The sequence below is a fragment of the Lissotriton vulgaris genome, chromosome 5 (assembly GCF_964263255.1).
Source record: "Lissotriton vulgaris chromosome 5, aLisVul1.2, whole genome shotgun sequence".
Classification (NCBI taxonomy): Eukaryota; Metazoa; Chordata; class Amphibia; order Caudata; family Salamandridae; genus Lissotriton; species Lissotriton vulgaris.
In genome coordinates, this window is record NC_141693.1 from 427,692,647 (window position 1) to 427,709,781 (window position 17,135).

At 46.7% G+C, this 17,135-nt stretch overlaps 1 protein-coding gene across 4 annotated transcripts in view; it reads right to left on the reverse strand.

Moving 5' to 3' along the window:
* ADK (adenosine kinase) overlaps nucleotides 1-17,135 on the reverse strand; it is a 723,202-nt gene that overhangs the window by 92,311 nt on the left and 613,756 nt on the right. For all 4 annotated transcript variants that reach the window (XM_086921819.1, XM_086921818.1, XM_086921821.1 and 1 more), the window contains 2 exons: nucleotides 16,963-16,998; nucleotides 15,385-15,499 (listed from right to left, as the gene is read on the reverse strand). In XM_086921819.1, coding sequence (XP_086777945.1) covers nucleotides 15,385-15,499; nucleotides 16,963-16,998 — 151 coding nt within the window. The remainder of the gene's footprint in view (nucleotides 1-15,384; nucleotides 15,500-16,962; nucleotides 16,999-17,135) is intronic.

The following is a 17,135-nucleotide window of genomic DNA, read 5'->3' on the forward strand; positions in this document are numbered from 1 at the left end:
ACGGAGCTTTGGAATAAGCTTACTATTCTGTTAGGAAACAGTTAGGTGTTACCTTAGTTCTGTATCAGCGGAATCTTCACAGAAGTCATAACCAAGCCGTCCTCTTTCCGAGTTTGAATTCTAGGACAGGAAGAAATACGACAGTATGCCATTCATCTATAGATATCCTTACTATGTACTCTTTTTGGGTTACCCTAAACAAGTGAGCCTCCACAGCAAATGTGAGTGCAAGGCACTGCAGAATATAGTCAAGGCGCCTTAAGAAACCAGTACTCCGTTTTCAGCTTTCTATGGCATCTGTCTGGCCGCTATTCTCTCAATTTCTTCCATGTTTTTAAATGTTGCTTAACCTGGAACGACCTCCCATAACACAGACCCTCCTCACCCCTTCTTGAATGCCACAAGAAGCTGAAGACTTGGCTCTTTGAGTAAGTTCTTCCAAGGCCAGCCTCACATCACTGCCACAGCACCAGGATACTCTCACGGGTGATAGCATGCTATAAAAATATAGGTCTGTCTAAAGTGAAAGAAAAATGCAGCCTGACCGGCTTACCTTAAAATTTGTGAAAATGAGTCCTCTCTTAGGGTTCCAGGAGCTTCCCTTACCCATGATGGAGTGTACTGGTAGTTGCCTCTTAGAGTTGTATGAAGCATTTTGATTCCAATGCCCGACCGTAACCAGCTGGGTTGGCAGGTGGGTTGTTCATGACTTAATGAAGATTCCTCTTGATAGAGAAGCAGGACTACCAATTTTCTTCTACACAGTAGGATCTTCATTGATAGTTCTAAATATTGGAACAGAATAGGAAGCCAATTATGCTCACCTGAAGAAGCTGTTGGGCAGCAGGTAAGAGCCAAGAGAAACAAAAAACCTCTCCAATAGAGAATCTGTAGTACTTTTACAGGTTTCTCAGGGTTTCCTAGCGTATATTTGCATCCGCCTGTGTATCTGAATCTTAACAGTAGGTTGGTGTGAAAGTATGATCAGAGTTCCAAGTTGCTACATTGCAAATGTCTGTTGCTGGTACATTTCTCGGGCAAACTGAAGTTGCTATTTGTAAACAAAAGGCAAGCTACTATCCATCTGGCGACTGAATGTTTAGAAGTTATACTGTGTCGAATATGGCCATAACTTAGAAACATTTGTTTGGATATTCTGGGATACTTTGTTTCATCTTGATAGAAATAAAGGACCCTTCTGACACCTAAGGAATGAAGTGAGGATGCTGCTCGAGTGGCTATATTGAGGAAAATGCAGGTAATTAGTCTGATTAAGGTAGAAATCTGAAACGATGTTAGGAAGGAAAGAAAGATGTGCACTGGGGTCACCCAGTTAACATGAAAAACGAATGCTCTACCTACAAAGCCTGCAACATTCTCTCTCCCCAAGCAGAAGTAATGGCACAAACAGAAAATCTGTATTCTAGGAAAGATGCTGCTACGAAGCCTTGTGAATAGGCTTGAAAGCAGGCTCATTAGTGGTCAGAAATAAGTTCAACTTCCAAGAACGCCTTCCGGTTGGTGGGAACACCTAGAGTCCTTCCATGAATAATCCTTTATAGAGGACTTTTATTGAAGAGAATTGTGGATTAGATTGGGCTGAACGCAGGAGATATGGTATATGATTTTCTCTTGTATGGAGATCGGATGATCAGTTTTCCAGCACAATATGCAAACCTTTTCAATTTCATGGCATGAAAGGTCTTTGTGAAAAAAAGTTTGGCTTCTTTTATGAATTCTATGCAAGATGGTGGAAAATTCAGTTGTCCTTATCGTCCGACTTCAGTAGCCACACTGCTAAATTTAATCATGTCAATTTTGGATACTGAATTTGGCCTTAAGGTTTGATCAGCAGATTCGGCTTGCATGAGGTCTCTTGTGAGGTCTGGCAGACATTACAAAAAGGTCCTACCAGTGTCTCTGCCAGTCTGACAATATTAGTATCATTTTTGTAGGAATGAGTGTGGCTGTTGGAAAAGCGTACAGAAATGTTCGTTCCAATTCATGGAAAGGACACTGCCAATGAGTTTGAAATTGTATCCTGGATGCAAAGTCTCTGCATTGTCTGTTTAGAAAGTCTAACAATAGGGTTCCCGCTTCTTCCAAAATATTTTTTATGATTTTGTCATCCAGGAGCTACAGGGTCTACATCCACTGCCAGATCCTCAATATAGCCCAGTCTTTGAATGACTATGTTCCAAAAAGAATGTACCAAACCAAGTGGAGGAAGGTTGCTTGCCTACTCTGACACCAGGGACATCGTGTAGTAGGACCGGGGTAATATATGTACATTGATTGACTTAAAATGTACTAGCTTGAACCTCGCATTTGAAGTCCCAGTCCCCTGCTTCACCAGTGCACAAATACCTTTCCACAGTGCTTCCTCAGGTGGTGTACTGAGTTCTTCCCCCTGAGCCATTCTAGCTCAAAATGTAGTCCTAGGATTATCAGCAACCATGGCCCTATGCGGGTGGTAAACCAAGTGTCTACAACCGCCAAACACAAGTATTGTCCTGTACATGTCAGAGGAAGTGGGGACTTCCAGGTAAATTGGCAAGATATCCCAAACTATGTCCACGACACTTGCGTACAATAGGAACTGTCCATGACCCACACCGAAGGTCTCCTGAGCTGCTTCAAATATAATGAACATCTCATTGGGGTGTAAGTCCCTCATTGTCAAACTTGGACTGCGGCTTTCCTAGATACAAACTGGCCCCACTAAGGGCCTCCCTTAACGTTGCTGCTTGACTAGTCTCCGGAGCAAAAAGAAATAAATTCCATATCCCGGTCCTAAAAGCACTTTACTGGCTCCATTACGAGGAGAGAATACAACTAAAGATTGCTAGCATGACTCAAAGCCCTACATTTCAAGACCCCCGGATATTTGGCACAAAAGCTAGAATTATTCGGGGATGCTGATATTCACGACCTCCCAACACCATATATTCTTAACGGCAGCACTGCACTTACAGTGCCCATGAATGGACCTGGGTACTGTAAGGGTACAGGGCTCATGCCCCTCTACCCACACCACTGGCCTAGGGCACCCAGCTAGAGGGGTGACTGAGGTATGACAGGGCAGTGTGATGTGGGCATGGCACACAGGGATGTGTGCCATGTCGACTCTTTGTTTTGTTCTGCACCAAGACACTCAGCCTGCAAAGGCAGTATGTGTGTGTCAGGGTACAGGGCCTCCAAGGGTGGCACAATAAGTGCTGCAGCCCTTTGGGGCCTTCTCTGGTCACAGTGCCCTCGGTACCATTTACCAGGGGCGGACATGTGGCCAGAGATGCCAATTGGGTTTAGGTTTCAATACAGTTTTAGGGAAGAACAAAGGTCCTGGGCACCTGATTGACAGGAGCCCAGGGAACACTCAGTCAAAGTAATTCAGCAAAAAGTGGAGGCATACCATGCAAGAAAGATGACACTTTCTCACACGTCCCGGCTCCAGCACTCTCTCCGGAAGCCCATACCAGGAAGTAAACTTTTGCCCCCAATCCAAGCAGCGTCTCTTCAGACAATTTTGTATAAATATCCACTGCCAGTGTCAGGATGATGTATTATGACATTGGAGAGCCGGAGCTCTCTAGATTTGCAACCTGTTGGCCATCTTGCTGGGCTACATCCCCACTTCCAGATAGTTTATGTGAGGAACTGGTTTTGCTCTTCCCTGATCTGAGAGGTAGTCCAGATGGTTTCCCACCCTGTTCGAGATGAATCTTTGACAATAACATCTGCCAAACTTTCATTTTGGAAGGGAACTCCTTTGGGTACATTCTGAATCTTGCACTACCGTGCATGGGGTTGTTTGGCTGAAGTAGTCATGAACTGTTAGCCCCCCGGGGTCCCTCTTTTGAATCCACTGGTGTAACAGGCATTACCGCAGAGGTCTCATTTTCAGCCTTGCATTCATGATAATCAGACACAAGATGCCATAGAAGCTAGAAAGGAGGAGCTTTGCCTGGATGTTGGGTTGGTGGTATTCCAAAGCAGTTTGCATTTGTCCCGGATAGATGATATACCCTCCTCCGAAGGATACATTTTTCTTTCTATGAAGTCTACTGCTGTACAGAAGTAGGACAGTCGCTGCACAGTTTTGGAGACTGATTTTTGCAAATTGACATGGAGTTTTAACTTGTGGAACAGCTTGACAAATTATTCTTAAGTCCTGCTTCACCATCAACTGGTTATGAGCTTTGATTAGCCAGTGGCCTAGGTAAGGGTACATGAGAATCCCCTTATTATGGAGGGGGGATGCTGCTACATTTAGAGAAAGTGGAGGAGCCGTTTACAGGTCAAATGAAACGTCTGCTTTGACAGTGGCTGGATCCTACTACAGAGTTGAGTGGTGATGAGGATTATGCTTTTCCTTACCACTCAATTTCCTCTTTCGATCTCCATCACCACCTTGCAGGTGATGGTTGTTTCAAGGGTGAATGCAATGATGATTTTCAGATCTGTTCTTTTTCTTCCTATCTTCTTTAGCTCTCATGTCTTGGAACATACCTCTGAGAGGTTTTTGTTGCCTCTCCGTCAGTCCTTTACCATATTCCATACCCCTTATCTGAATGTGAAGCTAGGAGGCATGCCACATAGACCTTGCATTTATCCGAGACTGCCTTCTTTCTTCCACAAGAAAAGAGGGCCCCTTCTCAAAGAGAGAAGGGATTTCTGAATGAAAAATCGTGCCCGAAACAGGTAAAAGTTACTTCAAGCAACACTTTTGGTAAAGATGTGAAATAAAAGGGAAAATAGTGGAAACCAGACCAAAATTCTAGTTAAAAAAACAGAGGTATGACATGTTCTCAGATATCCTACTTTCAAGACACCGGAAAAAATAATTGGCTCGGAGAGGCAATGCCAGTACAATGCATGAGGGGGAGGGAAAGCTCCTGGAATCTTAAAGAGCCAGGAGTTGTTTTTACAGTCTTCAAAGTAAGCCTCTCAGGGGGCATCTCTTTCTACATGTTAGAAAGGCTTTATCCCTTTTGCACCTCAGATGCTGCAATGCAGGCTTGAAATTGGTTCTTCGGAGTGTGTCAGTCTATGCCCAGAGATTAATTCTGCTACCGATAGGCTTGTAAACAGTGTTGGTCACCATACATATAAATGGACCCTATGTTTGTAATCCCATTGACAAATATTTTTGAAGTGCTCGAAGGTCAACAAACACAGTAGGGATATATTTTAGCACCTATGAAGATCCTACAATGTAGAGCTAGGTCATACTCCAATACAATGGACACACATTGACAAATCCACTGCTTTTTTATTTTTTCATTGAAATGTTTTACTAAGCTTTGATACAGAGCATACATACATAGACAGCAGTGCAAGCTTCCACAACACAGAAAAACAATAGGCGGCAACAGCAGCGTTATCAATTTTCAATAATCACAAATTACTGCAGAAGTGGGGGACATACAAACATTAACAGCTACAGTATGACCAGAAGCAGAGCACGTGTATGCGGGTAGAGGGACAACAGTACATCATATCAAGAAGCAGTGCGATTGCTCTCATATTCCCAGAAAATGTTTAGCAAAACCAGAAGCACTGCAATATCCACACTTATCAAGCAGCCCTCTTCTGACGTTTAACCCCTCCCCTGCTGGTGACAGAACCACTCCGTCATCAGCCGCGGTTGCGCTGTGCTGATGACGGAGCGGTTTAGTCACGGCCCGTTCGGAAGGCCTGCGCGGATTCCGGGCCTGCGCTGAACGTTCTATTGAGCGGGCAGGGCCGTGACGGAACCGCTCCGTCATGAGCACAGCGCAACCGCAGCTGGTGACGGAGCAGTTCCGTCACCAGCATGCGCCCGCCCCGCCCCCTTAGCAGTGCAACGGAATAGCCGCCGCAGTGAAGGGGTTAATACAGGGTTGCTTCAAAGTGGATAAACAATTTAACAAGGCTGGACTGCAACAAGGCCAAGGCTAATCTTGTGGTTAAGAAGGACAGAGTGAAAAAAAGCAGAAAACAAACTGTACAGTTGACACATCACTGGTAAAAACTCATCTACAGTATGAGCTGAGGGACTTACTCGAAATACAGTGCCAAATGTACTACGTTAGCAGCAGTATCTTGAATTCCAAGACAAGATCTAGAGATCATACCTGGGGTGTTCGTCTAGTACTCAGCCCCTCTTCTGAAGCATTTTGCCCTGCTCTCAATGCTTCACTCAGAGTATGGCGAGGACGTTTAGCTGCCACCTAAAGTACATTGTGTCCCAGTCTGGAGGTTTATGCCTGTAGCAGTCTGATCATGGCTGTCCTTAATTACTTTGTCCTATTAGTACTCTGAGGAAAAGGGTTTTGATAAATGGCTAGAGACTGGGGGAGGCGCTAGAGGGCGCAAAGCAAAATGGCCGCTCCGTAGAGCAGCTCCGCCAGCAGAGACACCGATCCGACCAGTATTCTGCTTATCTGGTGTCATCGACCCCTCAACTGATGGTGCCGAGTGGCGGTGTGTAGGTGCCGCATTTTGACTTGCTGAGTCGTCCTGTAGGCGACGTGTAAGCTGAGAGAGGAGCCAGCAAAATTCTGGGCCTGCAGCAGCACCAACATGACAGTCCCGGGCAGGACCTAGTTGCGGTGAGTGCAGCTCTACTTTGCCGCAGCCTGTGCCCCCCCCAAGGGGGGTGGGCGAACTATCACCGCTTGACCTTTGCCGGGTGGGCTGCGCGGTCGGTGCTGGCGAGAGTGAGGATTCGATAACAGTTGCCTTGGCTGCCGGAACTGCGCCGCTTCGTGCCTGGCCCCAGGTGGCACTCCGGTCAAGGGCCATTTTGGCGGCATTTCCCACCCGCGGCTTGGTGCTTCGCTAGCTGGTCTGCGGCAACGTGCTCATGGCAGGCTGCTGACTGTGGGCGGGTGAACTGGGAGCGCTTTGAGGTGAGAGTCTCCCCTGACTCGCGGCCCTGATCTAGGAGATCTCTGCAGTGCCCTCCCACTTCCGTAATCACCTGGACCCTCACCTCTACGGATCGGACGGCCTCTCACCTGTAGCCTGGCAGTGGGGCCTTCTGCTGTGTCCGGCCCGAGTGCACCTGCAGCGGAGATGTGAATTTGTGAACTCCAGCTAGGGAATTGCGGTGCTGGACTGACTCTGCTGCGTGCCTGGGGACCTCCGTCCTCCCTTTAATTGGAAGGCGACGCAGGCGAGATCCGGCTTGGAGTGTAGCTTCCTCATTCGCTGACACTTGAACTTATTGGCAGCCAGGGACCACTCCTTACACCACCCATTTGCGCACCCCCGACTAGCCATCGCCTCCATCTACTACTCAGTGCCCATATATATTCTAGCCACAGGGTCTACTGTGCAGCGGCACCCGTCTCCCGTGCCCTGCGACAGATCTACTCTTTGCTTCTGTGCGGTCTGGACTTGGTCACTTCTGGCCCTGGGGGCGGGGTCGGATTCAGAGCTGGCACCCTGCTCCTGAATATTGGAAGTCCCCAGTGGTGGCTGCGTAGACTGTGCAATCGATTGTGGGGCATTTCGTGGCTTTATTACCAGTCCTTAGCACCATTACAGTGTGTCTCTCTGTTCATTAAGTTTGCCCTTCCTGCTGCTGTTTGGCCCCAACCACACAGCCTGCCCATCGGATCTGGGCACTTCTTGCACTAGCCTGCTTCCCGCTCTGGGTGCGCCAACATAGGGAAATCTGAGCACAGTCAGCTGAGCCTCACCTTCGAGCACCGGAGGTCCACCAAAACTTCTCAACAAGCCGCCTCGAACTCAGAACTTGATGCACCTGGTGACTATCTGTCCAATATAGATAAGACTCTTGTCGCTGTTCAAACCAGTCTGCAGTCAATCGTTGGGAAGATTAACAATCTGAATCTCCGAATGGATCACATGTCGCAGAAACTGGATAAACACGCATTATGTCTAGAGGTGGCCGATACACGAATATCAGACGCAGAGGATGGCCCCTAACAAGTGACCACGAAGACGACATCCATGGAGCAGGTGCTGACCGCAATACAAGCGTGCAACGAGGGCTTGGAGGCCAGACGAGGCACAACAATGTCCTGCGCCTTACTGGTTTGCCAGAATCCACTAATACAGGCAGCCTCGATACATACATTGAGAATTTACTTCGCAAAAGATTTGTTGCTGAACTTGCTCTAAAGTGTTAATTGTTGAGCAGGCGCGTAGATCTCAGGCTGCATGCCTCCCCTCCTGGTGCGCCGCTATGCCCCATCATCGCCAGTCTATTAAACTGCCGGGACTGTGACACTATCCTTCGTATGGCCCGTGAGAGAGGAGATATCACCCATGAGGGTAACACTCTTGCTTTTTATCCTGACTTCACAGCGGCTGTACAGGAAGATCGAAGAGAATAACTGCCTGTTAAAAAGCTCCTCATGTCCGCAAAGATCTCCTACGCCATGCTCCACCCTGCGCAGCTGCAGGATCTTCAACATCTGCTATGGACTTTACGAAGACTTTGACAAGGTGCAGCCGCTTCCAGACCACGGCGGCAGGAGGTGCTGCTTAATCCACTAGAGAAAAAGCAGTTGAATGAGGACATTGTCGAGTTACGTGAGTTGCAGAGTGGTGTTTATCCCCCCACAGTTCTTTGCTTTATTTAGGGATCACCCCTATTTCTATGCTATGGTGAGACTGGATGACATGCTCTGAGGCGCCTACTGGGCTTTGTCCTGTACCATTGTTCTTGCGCAACAGCTGGGTTGCCTCGCACACTTTCTGATCATAAACCCGTTTCCATGACACTACACCTCCCCTGAACCGCACACTGTGCGTTCACATGGCGCCTCCGCACAGAGGCTCTCCTTTACCCTCTTTATGCCATTACCATTCGCAATGCTATTACGCAATATTTTACGGAAAATAAGGGCTCTGTGGACAATGCCCCGACCCTCTGGGAGGCCTTCAAGGCCACTATCCGAGGCATGTGCATCAGTACTTCTGCTGGTATCCTACAGAACCTGTGAGGACAGCTCAGTAAACTTGAAAATATGTTACATGATCTCGAGCCGGAATATGAGGTTTCACCTTGTGCCCAGACATTAGCGTCCATTAAAGAGGTCACGCTGGAGTACACTGAGCTAGCTGAGAGGGAGATCCAATATATTTGAATTTGAATTTGAAGGGATTTGTATAGCGCTCGTACACCTGGCGGTTTCTTGGCGCTCACTGATAACAGCTACTCAGTCGGTCGGAAAAGGGGGAATGGTGAAGAGATTCAGGATGGGAAGGCTTGGGTAAAGAGGAAAGTCTTGAGATCTCTGCGGAAGAGGGGGTATTGAGTACAGGATCTGAGGGACAGTGGGAGAGAGTTCCAGAAAGCTGGGCCCGTGGTAGCAAATTTGGAACCACCCCATTTCTTCCGTTTGAAACGGGGAACCACGAGAAGGTGGTGGGAGGAGGATCGGAGGTCTCGTGACGGAGTATAGGAATGTATAGCTGAGTTGATGAAGGAAGGGGCGGAGCCTGTCCTGGCTTTAAAGATAGTACAGCCGAGCTTGAATAAGACGCGCTGCCGGACAGGGAGCCAATGGAGGGAAAGAAGAAGAGGAGTAACATGGTGCGATCTAGAAAGGTTAAAAACCAGCCGGGCGGCCTGGTTTTGAACCAGCTGGAGGCGCCTCATGAGGTAGTCAGGCATGCCATGGTATAGGACATTGCCATAATCTAGGCGAGATGTCACCATGGCCAGAAGAATTAGTTTGAGTGCGTCTGGGGCGAAAAATCGTGAGACTCTACGGATAGTCCTGAGCGACAGAAAGGCTGATGACACCACAGCAGAGACTTGGGAATGTAAGGAAAGTTGGTTATTGATTTTGAAGCCAAGGGTTTTGACAGAGGATACTGGAGTGGGTGGGGGACCTAATGATGGGGGCAGGAAGGAGGGGGACCAGGGACTGGAGCAACCACCTGTCAACACCAACTCCGTTTTATCGGGGTTGAGTTTCAGGTGGTTGAGGTTCATCCAGTCCTGGATAAAGGTCATGATGGACTGAACCTTAGACATGGACTCTGGGGCAGAGGACAGGTGGAAGATGAGCTGGAGGTCATCTGCATAGTTGTACACAGAGACCTCCAGCTGCTGTAAAGCAAAAATAAGGGGGGCGATGTAGAGATTAAATAAAAGGGGGGATAGTGAGGAACCCTGGGGGACACCGCATTGGATGGGTAAAGATTCCGCAGAGAACTCTCCCAGACGAACCGCCTGAGTCCGACCGCTCAAGAAGGAGGACAACCATAGTAGGGCTGTTCCTCGAATTCCCGCCGCCTCGACCCGTGAAAGTAAGATGGTATGGTCCACGGTGTCGAATGCGGCGGAAAGATCTAGGAGGATCAGGGCCTGATGTTGATTGGTGTCCATTCCTTGTCGGAGGTTATCCAGAACTGATGTTATGACGGACTCAGTTGAGTGGGCTGGGCGGAAGCCAGCCTGTCTTGGGGCCAAGACCCCATGACTTTCCACGAAGTCACTCAGTATTTTGACCACGTGTCGTTCCAATACCTTTGCCAGGAAAGGCAAGAGGGAGATTGGACGGAAGTTAGCAGGGTCGGAAGGGTCCGCTCCAGGTTTTTTGAGGATCGGTACGATCACTGCTGATTTAAGTGCTGGGGTAACGATGCCCTGAGTCAGTGAGCTATTGAGGAGCGCTAAAGGTGGTGAGGGGCAGAAGGTGTAAATCTGCTTTAAGATGTAAGCAGGGCAGGGATCCAGCGGGGAGCCGGACTTGACCAACGGGAGAATGGAAAGAAATGAGTCGGTCGATAGGGGGGGAATTGAGTCCAGATGAGCGGTGGCTGGGGGACGTCGGTAGTCCGTGAAGGTCGGGGATGGGGGGGGAATTTTAATTTTACTGATTTTATCTAGGAAGAAGTGATTAAGGGAATCGCATAGTGATTGAGAGGGTGATGGTTTGAGTGAAGCTCTGTCGGAGAAGGCGAGGTCTTGGATGATAGAAAAGATTTCTCTCGGCCGGTTCTCCGCTAGTTGAATTTTTGAGGAGAAATAGTCTTTCTTTGTGTCTAATATGGCTTTCTTGTACTGGGTAAGAAGTTCAGTATACCTGGTTTTAGCAATGAGGCAGTAGTTTCGTCTCCATTGTCGTTCGGCTTGGCGGAGAACGAGTTTTAGGTTCTTTAGATCGTCTGAGAACCAACGGTTTGCATCTTTAGAGCGTTTGGTTGCGATGCGTTTTAGAGGGGCGACAGTGTCGCACCCGGCTCGTAGCCAATCGGTGATGGCGTCTACCTGGCCAGAAGAGGGTAGCGCAGTCAGGTCGGGACTGGAAGAAGAGAGGAGGGTCGATAGTGCTTCGATGTCGACACGATTCCATGAGCGCGCCCAGACATTCCTCGCAGGGGTGGGCTTGGCTGGTGGGACGGGAGCTAGGGATAGGGTGATCAGTGAGTGATCCGACCATGGACATGGGGAGATGGAAAGAGAACTGACCGGGCAGTCGCGTTGCCAGATTTGGTCCAAGATATGACCAAATCAAATCGCGTTAATCAAAATGGTAGTACTGTCCCAATTTTTATTTCTTATTACCAACATACTGATTCCGCTCACCAATATTTCTCGGCGGCATGAGGGTGGGCGGCCGGGACGTCATCTGGCTTGCAGGATCAAAGATTGCATGACCCAGCACACTATTACCAAGATCACGGATGCCACTGGCCATGACCACTACACTACCCCGGAGATCTTAGAACAGTTCGGAATCACATATGAATCACTATACACTACGCAGGGGGTGGCTGACACTGACAATATGGATGCATATTTCTACGGCATTGCCAACGCCTGGTTTTCGGATGGACAGAGGGAGTTTCTCAGTCAGCCGATCACTGAGGAGGATGTGTGCACAGCCATTAAGTCTCTCCCAAATAATAAAGCCCTGGGTCCAAATGGCTTCCCCAGCAACTTCTACAAAGAGTACGCGGAGGAGCTCACGCCCCAAATATTAGCAATGTACGCTGATGCCTATGACTCTGGTGAACTGCCACCCACATTACGGGAAGCTCTGATCATTACCCTACTCAAGAAGGACAAACCACCTCACACCTGCGAATCATACCGGCCACTCTCCTAAATACGGACACCAAGATATTGGCCAAAATATTAGCCACTAGACTCCATCCGTTAATGCAGGGCTTGGTCCTCGAGGACCAGACTGGCTCAATTCTCACTCGCTCTACATCTCAGAACTTGCGTGCTCTCTTCACTACATTTCACATACTCTACCCCGGGCTGCAGGCAACAGCTGTCATGCTTGACTCCATCAAAGCATTGGACTCTATTGAGTGGAGTTACTGGTTTCACAAATTGCGTCGTATGGGCTTCCCACCTAGGTTTATTCATTGAATAACACTGCTGTATACTAATCTCACAGAGCTTGTTCGATGGAGGGTAGCACATCGGACCTCTTCTGCATTACCAGGAGAACGTGTCCCCCATCGCCTCTTCTTTTCGCACTGACACTTGAACCTCTTGCCTGCATCATCAGGCAGCGTCATCGCTCCACGGCTCTTCAATTTGCCCACCGCCCAGTCAGCATCTCCTTATATGCAGAATATATGTTGCTATTTATACGAGAACCCCACACTTTCCTTGCATTAGTACTGCAGGAATTTATCCGCTTTGGTTTCTTCTCCGACCTGCAGATAAACTGATCCAAATCGGTGATAGTATCACTCACGGAGTGCACCACGCCTCATGACTTGGAATATCCACTTGAGTGGTATTTGGACCCCGTGAAATACTTGGGGATATGGGTGCACAGAGACCCACGACAAGGTGATATGTGAAAATTACGGCCCTGCGTGTGCCAAACTGGAGTGGCAGGAGGACAACTGGGCGAGACTTCCACTGTCCCTGGCTGACCGTATCGCGTTAATCAAAATGGTAGTACTGTCCCAATTTTTATTTCTTATTACCAACATACTGATTCCGCTCACCAAGCATTTTTTTTAATACTGTGCGTTCTTTGCTCCTTAAGGTTGTCTGGGGGGGAAAACAAGCCTGGGTGTCTAGGAACACGCTTATTTACTACAAACATGAGGGCTTCAGTGTACCAGACTTATATTTGTATTACCTATGCGCACATGCACAATATGCGCACTATTGGATCGGCGCCCATGAATTCATCCCGCACACAGAGATAGAGGACGGAGATGCCCACCCTGTCCCTTTAGGGTCCATGCTGACACTAAGAAACAGCCCCCCGCACACAAATTAACACAGTTGACGCCACTATAAGGGCATGGCAGACATTGGTCCGCATGGCTGGTAAACTGCCATTGTACTCCCTTCTCTTGCCTATTGCATTCCACTCGAATTTGTTGGTGACACATGAGATGGGTGCCATGCGCGCCTTTCACCAGGTAGGAATAGTTAAAATGCAAGACCTGTTTTTGGCGCGCGTGTTTTTTTTATCACATGACAATCTCAGTTACATAAAGAATAAAACATCACTATTTACGTTCCTCTTTAACAGATTAAAGAAAGCACTACAAATTCATTACCACACCTTCCCTGCGGAACCGGTACCACTGCAAACACTCCACGCCCTGCTTACAAGCCCAAAGCGACACAACCTTCTCACTAAGCTTTTTCGCGCTGCTAGGGAAGAGAGGCCACAACCCCACAACCGAAGCTTAGAGTCATGGAATGCTCATCTGGACCCTCCTTTGACACTACCAGACTTGGAATACTGTTGCCAGCTCATGGGGACCTAACCTTGAATGGTAATCTCCGCAGGATACATTTCAAATATCTACATCAAGTGTACTATACTCACAGTAAGTTATTTAAATATGGGGTACGGGACAACGACCTATGTAAGCGATGCAAAGCGGCAGGCGCTGACATTTGGCGCTTGTCCTGGGAGTGTCCCAGAGTTGCACACTCTGGGTGGGAGTGATCCGAATATTATCCAAAATGGTTGATCTAGAGTTGCAATGTTCCCCACATGTTTGTTTGCTGGGATTGGTGTCCTCTGTGAAGGGGGTCGTGGGCAAACTGGTCAAAGTGGCTCTACTAATGGCCAAATGCGAGCAGAAATGACTTGGGAGAGCACAGCTGTTCCAACGACTGCACAATGGCTTCAAGACTTAGCCAGTTGCAGAGAGAGGTTGGTTCTCTGTGCGGAGGAACTCCCTTCCTCATCTCGACCTACGGATATATGGGAACCATTATTACAATACTTACAAACCGTATTAACTGATGAGCCTCCAGATAATTTTAAATACACTTTAAATAAATAAATAATACTATACATTAACTCTATGGTGTATATGATAGCACACATGATAATCTATTGTTCATTGCAGATATAATCACATGACATTTACTTGATATAAATGCCTTTTGCCACGTGTTATTGCATTGTTTTTCTGATTTGTACATGATCATTGATGCTATCCGTGTATGATGTACATGCTCACCTAAAATCTCAATAAACACAATTTCAAAAAAAGTTAAATGGCTGGAGACTAAGAAAATTGAATTGATCCTAAACATGCTTGTTTGGATGATTCTAACTAATCCACTAAAGCCTACTGACCGAAATAAAGCTACATATTTATTACTTTTTTTAACATCAAAAATAGAGATTAGATAGCAAACATTTTAAGGCAAAAGCTGGACCAACAGTTTGAATCTCCAAACATTAACCTGCATCGACACAAGTAGATTAAGCAACAGCAGAGTTTGGGGAATGGTGTTTGGGTGCTATCGGACAGGTGGAGTCGAGCGAGGCAGGGGATTAGTCCGGTAGAACATGTTCACACGCAGCAGATTGGTAGAAATTACGGTGATATATGCCCCAGGGACAGATCTACAGTACTGCTGCACTTCCTTCTCTGGCAAACCCATGAATGTTAAGAAACTGGCTTCAAGTTAATGAGAATGTAGTAGTCTACCTCAAATCTGCGTGTCTTGATATGCATGATGCAAACCAGCAACTCAAGCGTACATCGTGCTATAGTCTCAACTAACCCACCAGCATGTTGCTGTGTCCCAGTGTTTACTCAAATAGCTAGTTCACAAATCAGTCTATTAAAAGCACCTACGTACCCAAAGTAAGAGTACAGCACCAGAAATCTGTGCTATCCAACCAAAATGTAGAATACAGGTTAGCTTTAAAATAAAAAAAATAAAATAAAAAAAATGATGACAAAAGAAAAGAACGTTTGGCAGCTCAAAGACTGAAAATGCAAGCCAATGGATTCCAAGCAAAGGTACTGGCACTGTACTAGTGAAAATAAGATTGATGCGGTTTGATGAATACTACGCAAATCCACATATTTATTCAAATCACAGATGCTTGAATCAGGTTAATCCCGCAGCACCACCACGGATGACAAAGCGTGTTTTAATGTAGTGCTGAATGTTACCTGTAGCCATGATGGTGTCATTCTCACCCTGGGTGAAAATGACAACCCGTGGTCGATTGCTATTCGCCTTGGGCAAGGCCTGCGTCTTCTGGGCAATCTCTTTTATGTCTTCGGTCTGCAAGAAAAACAAAAGAAAATGTAGGTTACCGAAAAAGGAAACCAAATGTAAGTTTACTTTACGTCCTAGAACAATATATGCAATGCACTTCCTAGTAATACCAAAAAATCTTGTAATGGCCAAGAAATGAGCAAATCCCTAATAGATGTCTGTAAATATTGAAAGATGTTTTTACCAGTCAGTATTTATAACTCCTGCCCCTTCCCCAAACTACTTCTGGCTCCATAAAGCATAACAATTTCATTTGTTCCACAAGTGGTTTCCCTAAAGAAGACTTTCTGGGGAGTGGGCATTTAAGGAATTCGCCGACATAGGGGCAATAGAGAATTTCCCTGAAAGCATACACTATTATCCTTACAGGAGATACAGGGCCACTGTACACAAGGACTTCCCCATATGACACTGTATGCTCTCACCAGAGAAAAATAAATTACAAATCTCCTTAAGCACACAAAGGGTGGCTATACAAAAGGCACAGGCAGTAAGGATGTCCCTAAACGCACACTCTATTACCAAGGAAATAGAGATAAGGTATTTCTTTAGGTGACGCATAGATGGAAACTAGGATTATCCAAGATTGCAAATGGTGTCTGCATACAGGGCACAGAAGGACAACATTTTTATAAAATAGAATTTAACTGGGAGAAAGGTTTAAGAACAACTTTTCCCCCTTTAACTCTGGGGTTGAATCACTATGCAATTTGGTGCATCATATTTTAATGTATTTTAAAGATGGTAATCAACCACTGGTACAGTATAAGAGTTTATATTGTCAAATTAGCTCTATCCTGCTTTATGTCAGAAAGGGGAGGGATTCCCTAAGCATGTTTTTCTGACAAGTCCAATAACTGATGTCCAGGCACTAAATTAAGACCTGTTATCATAAAAGCAGGAGTACTACAAATCAAGAGAACAGGTGAGGGAAGAAGTATACAAGTCAATGCCAGCAAAAAAGGCATTGCCAGCACAAGTGACTCTGTATAATACACTGGGCCCAATTTTAGGGATTGGGAATAAACCCACTATGAATCTGACAGAGACAGCATGTCATTGCTATATTCATTCCGACAGGATAAACATGGAATATTTGAAGCCATACTATGGGGCTCACCTTGAGGCACGTTACCTTATGCTTCAATTATGGAATATTAGCTGCTAACCCCAACATAGAAACTTGCATCCAAACACAGAGAGCTCACCTGAAAGCTGTTTAAGGCCTTACTCGAAATGTCAGCTCACTTCAATTAAAAATCTGGTACTGGGCCTGACACCTAACCATGAGTGACAGATCTCAAAGTGCTTCACGGTATTGGACTTTAAATTAAATGGACTTACTTCCAAGATATACACAATATTTTATACTCCATTATAGGGGCTCCCTTGAAGTAATACATAGCACAAAGACTAGCCCCGCACTGCCAATTACAGGGTTTAACCTTGAAATCTTTATGTGAACTTACCTTGAAGCCCTGTCCCTGACCGAATGCAAGGGCTTCCTATAAGAAGAGAAAAAAAGAATGCCATTAGAGAATGCATGAGCCAAACATGTAACATCAGAGGCCAGTGCAGAACCATTCTCATCCACCCCTCAAATTACCAATCCAAGTCCACATCAGTTACTGTACAACCTGGC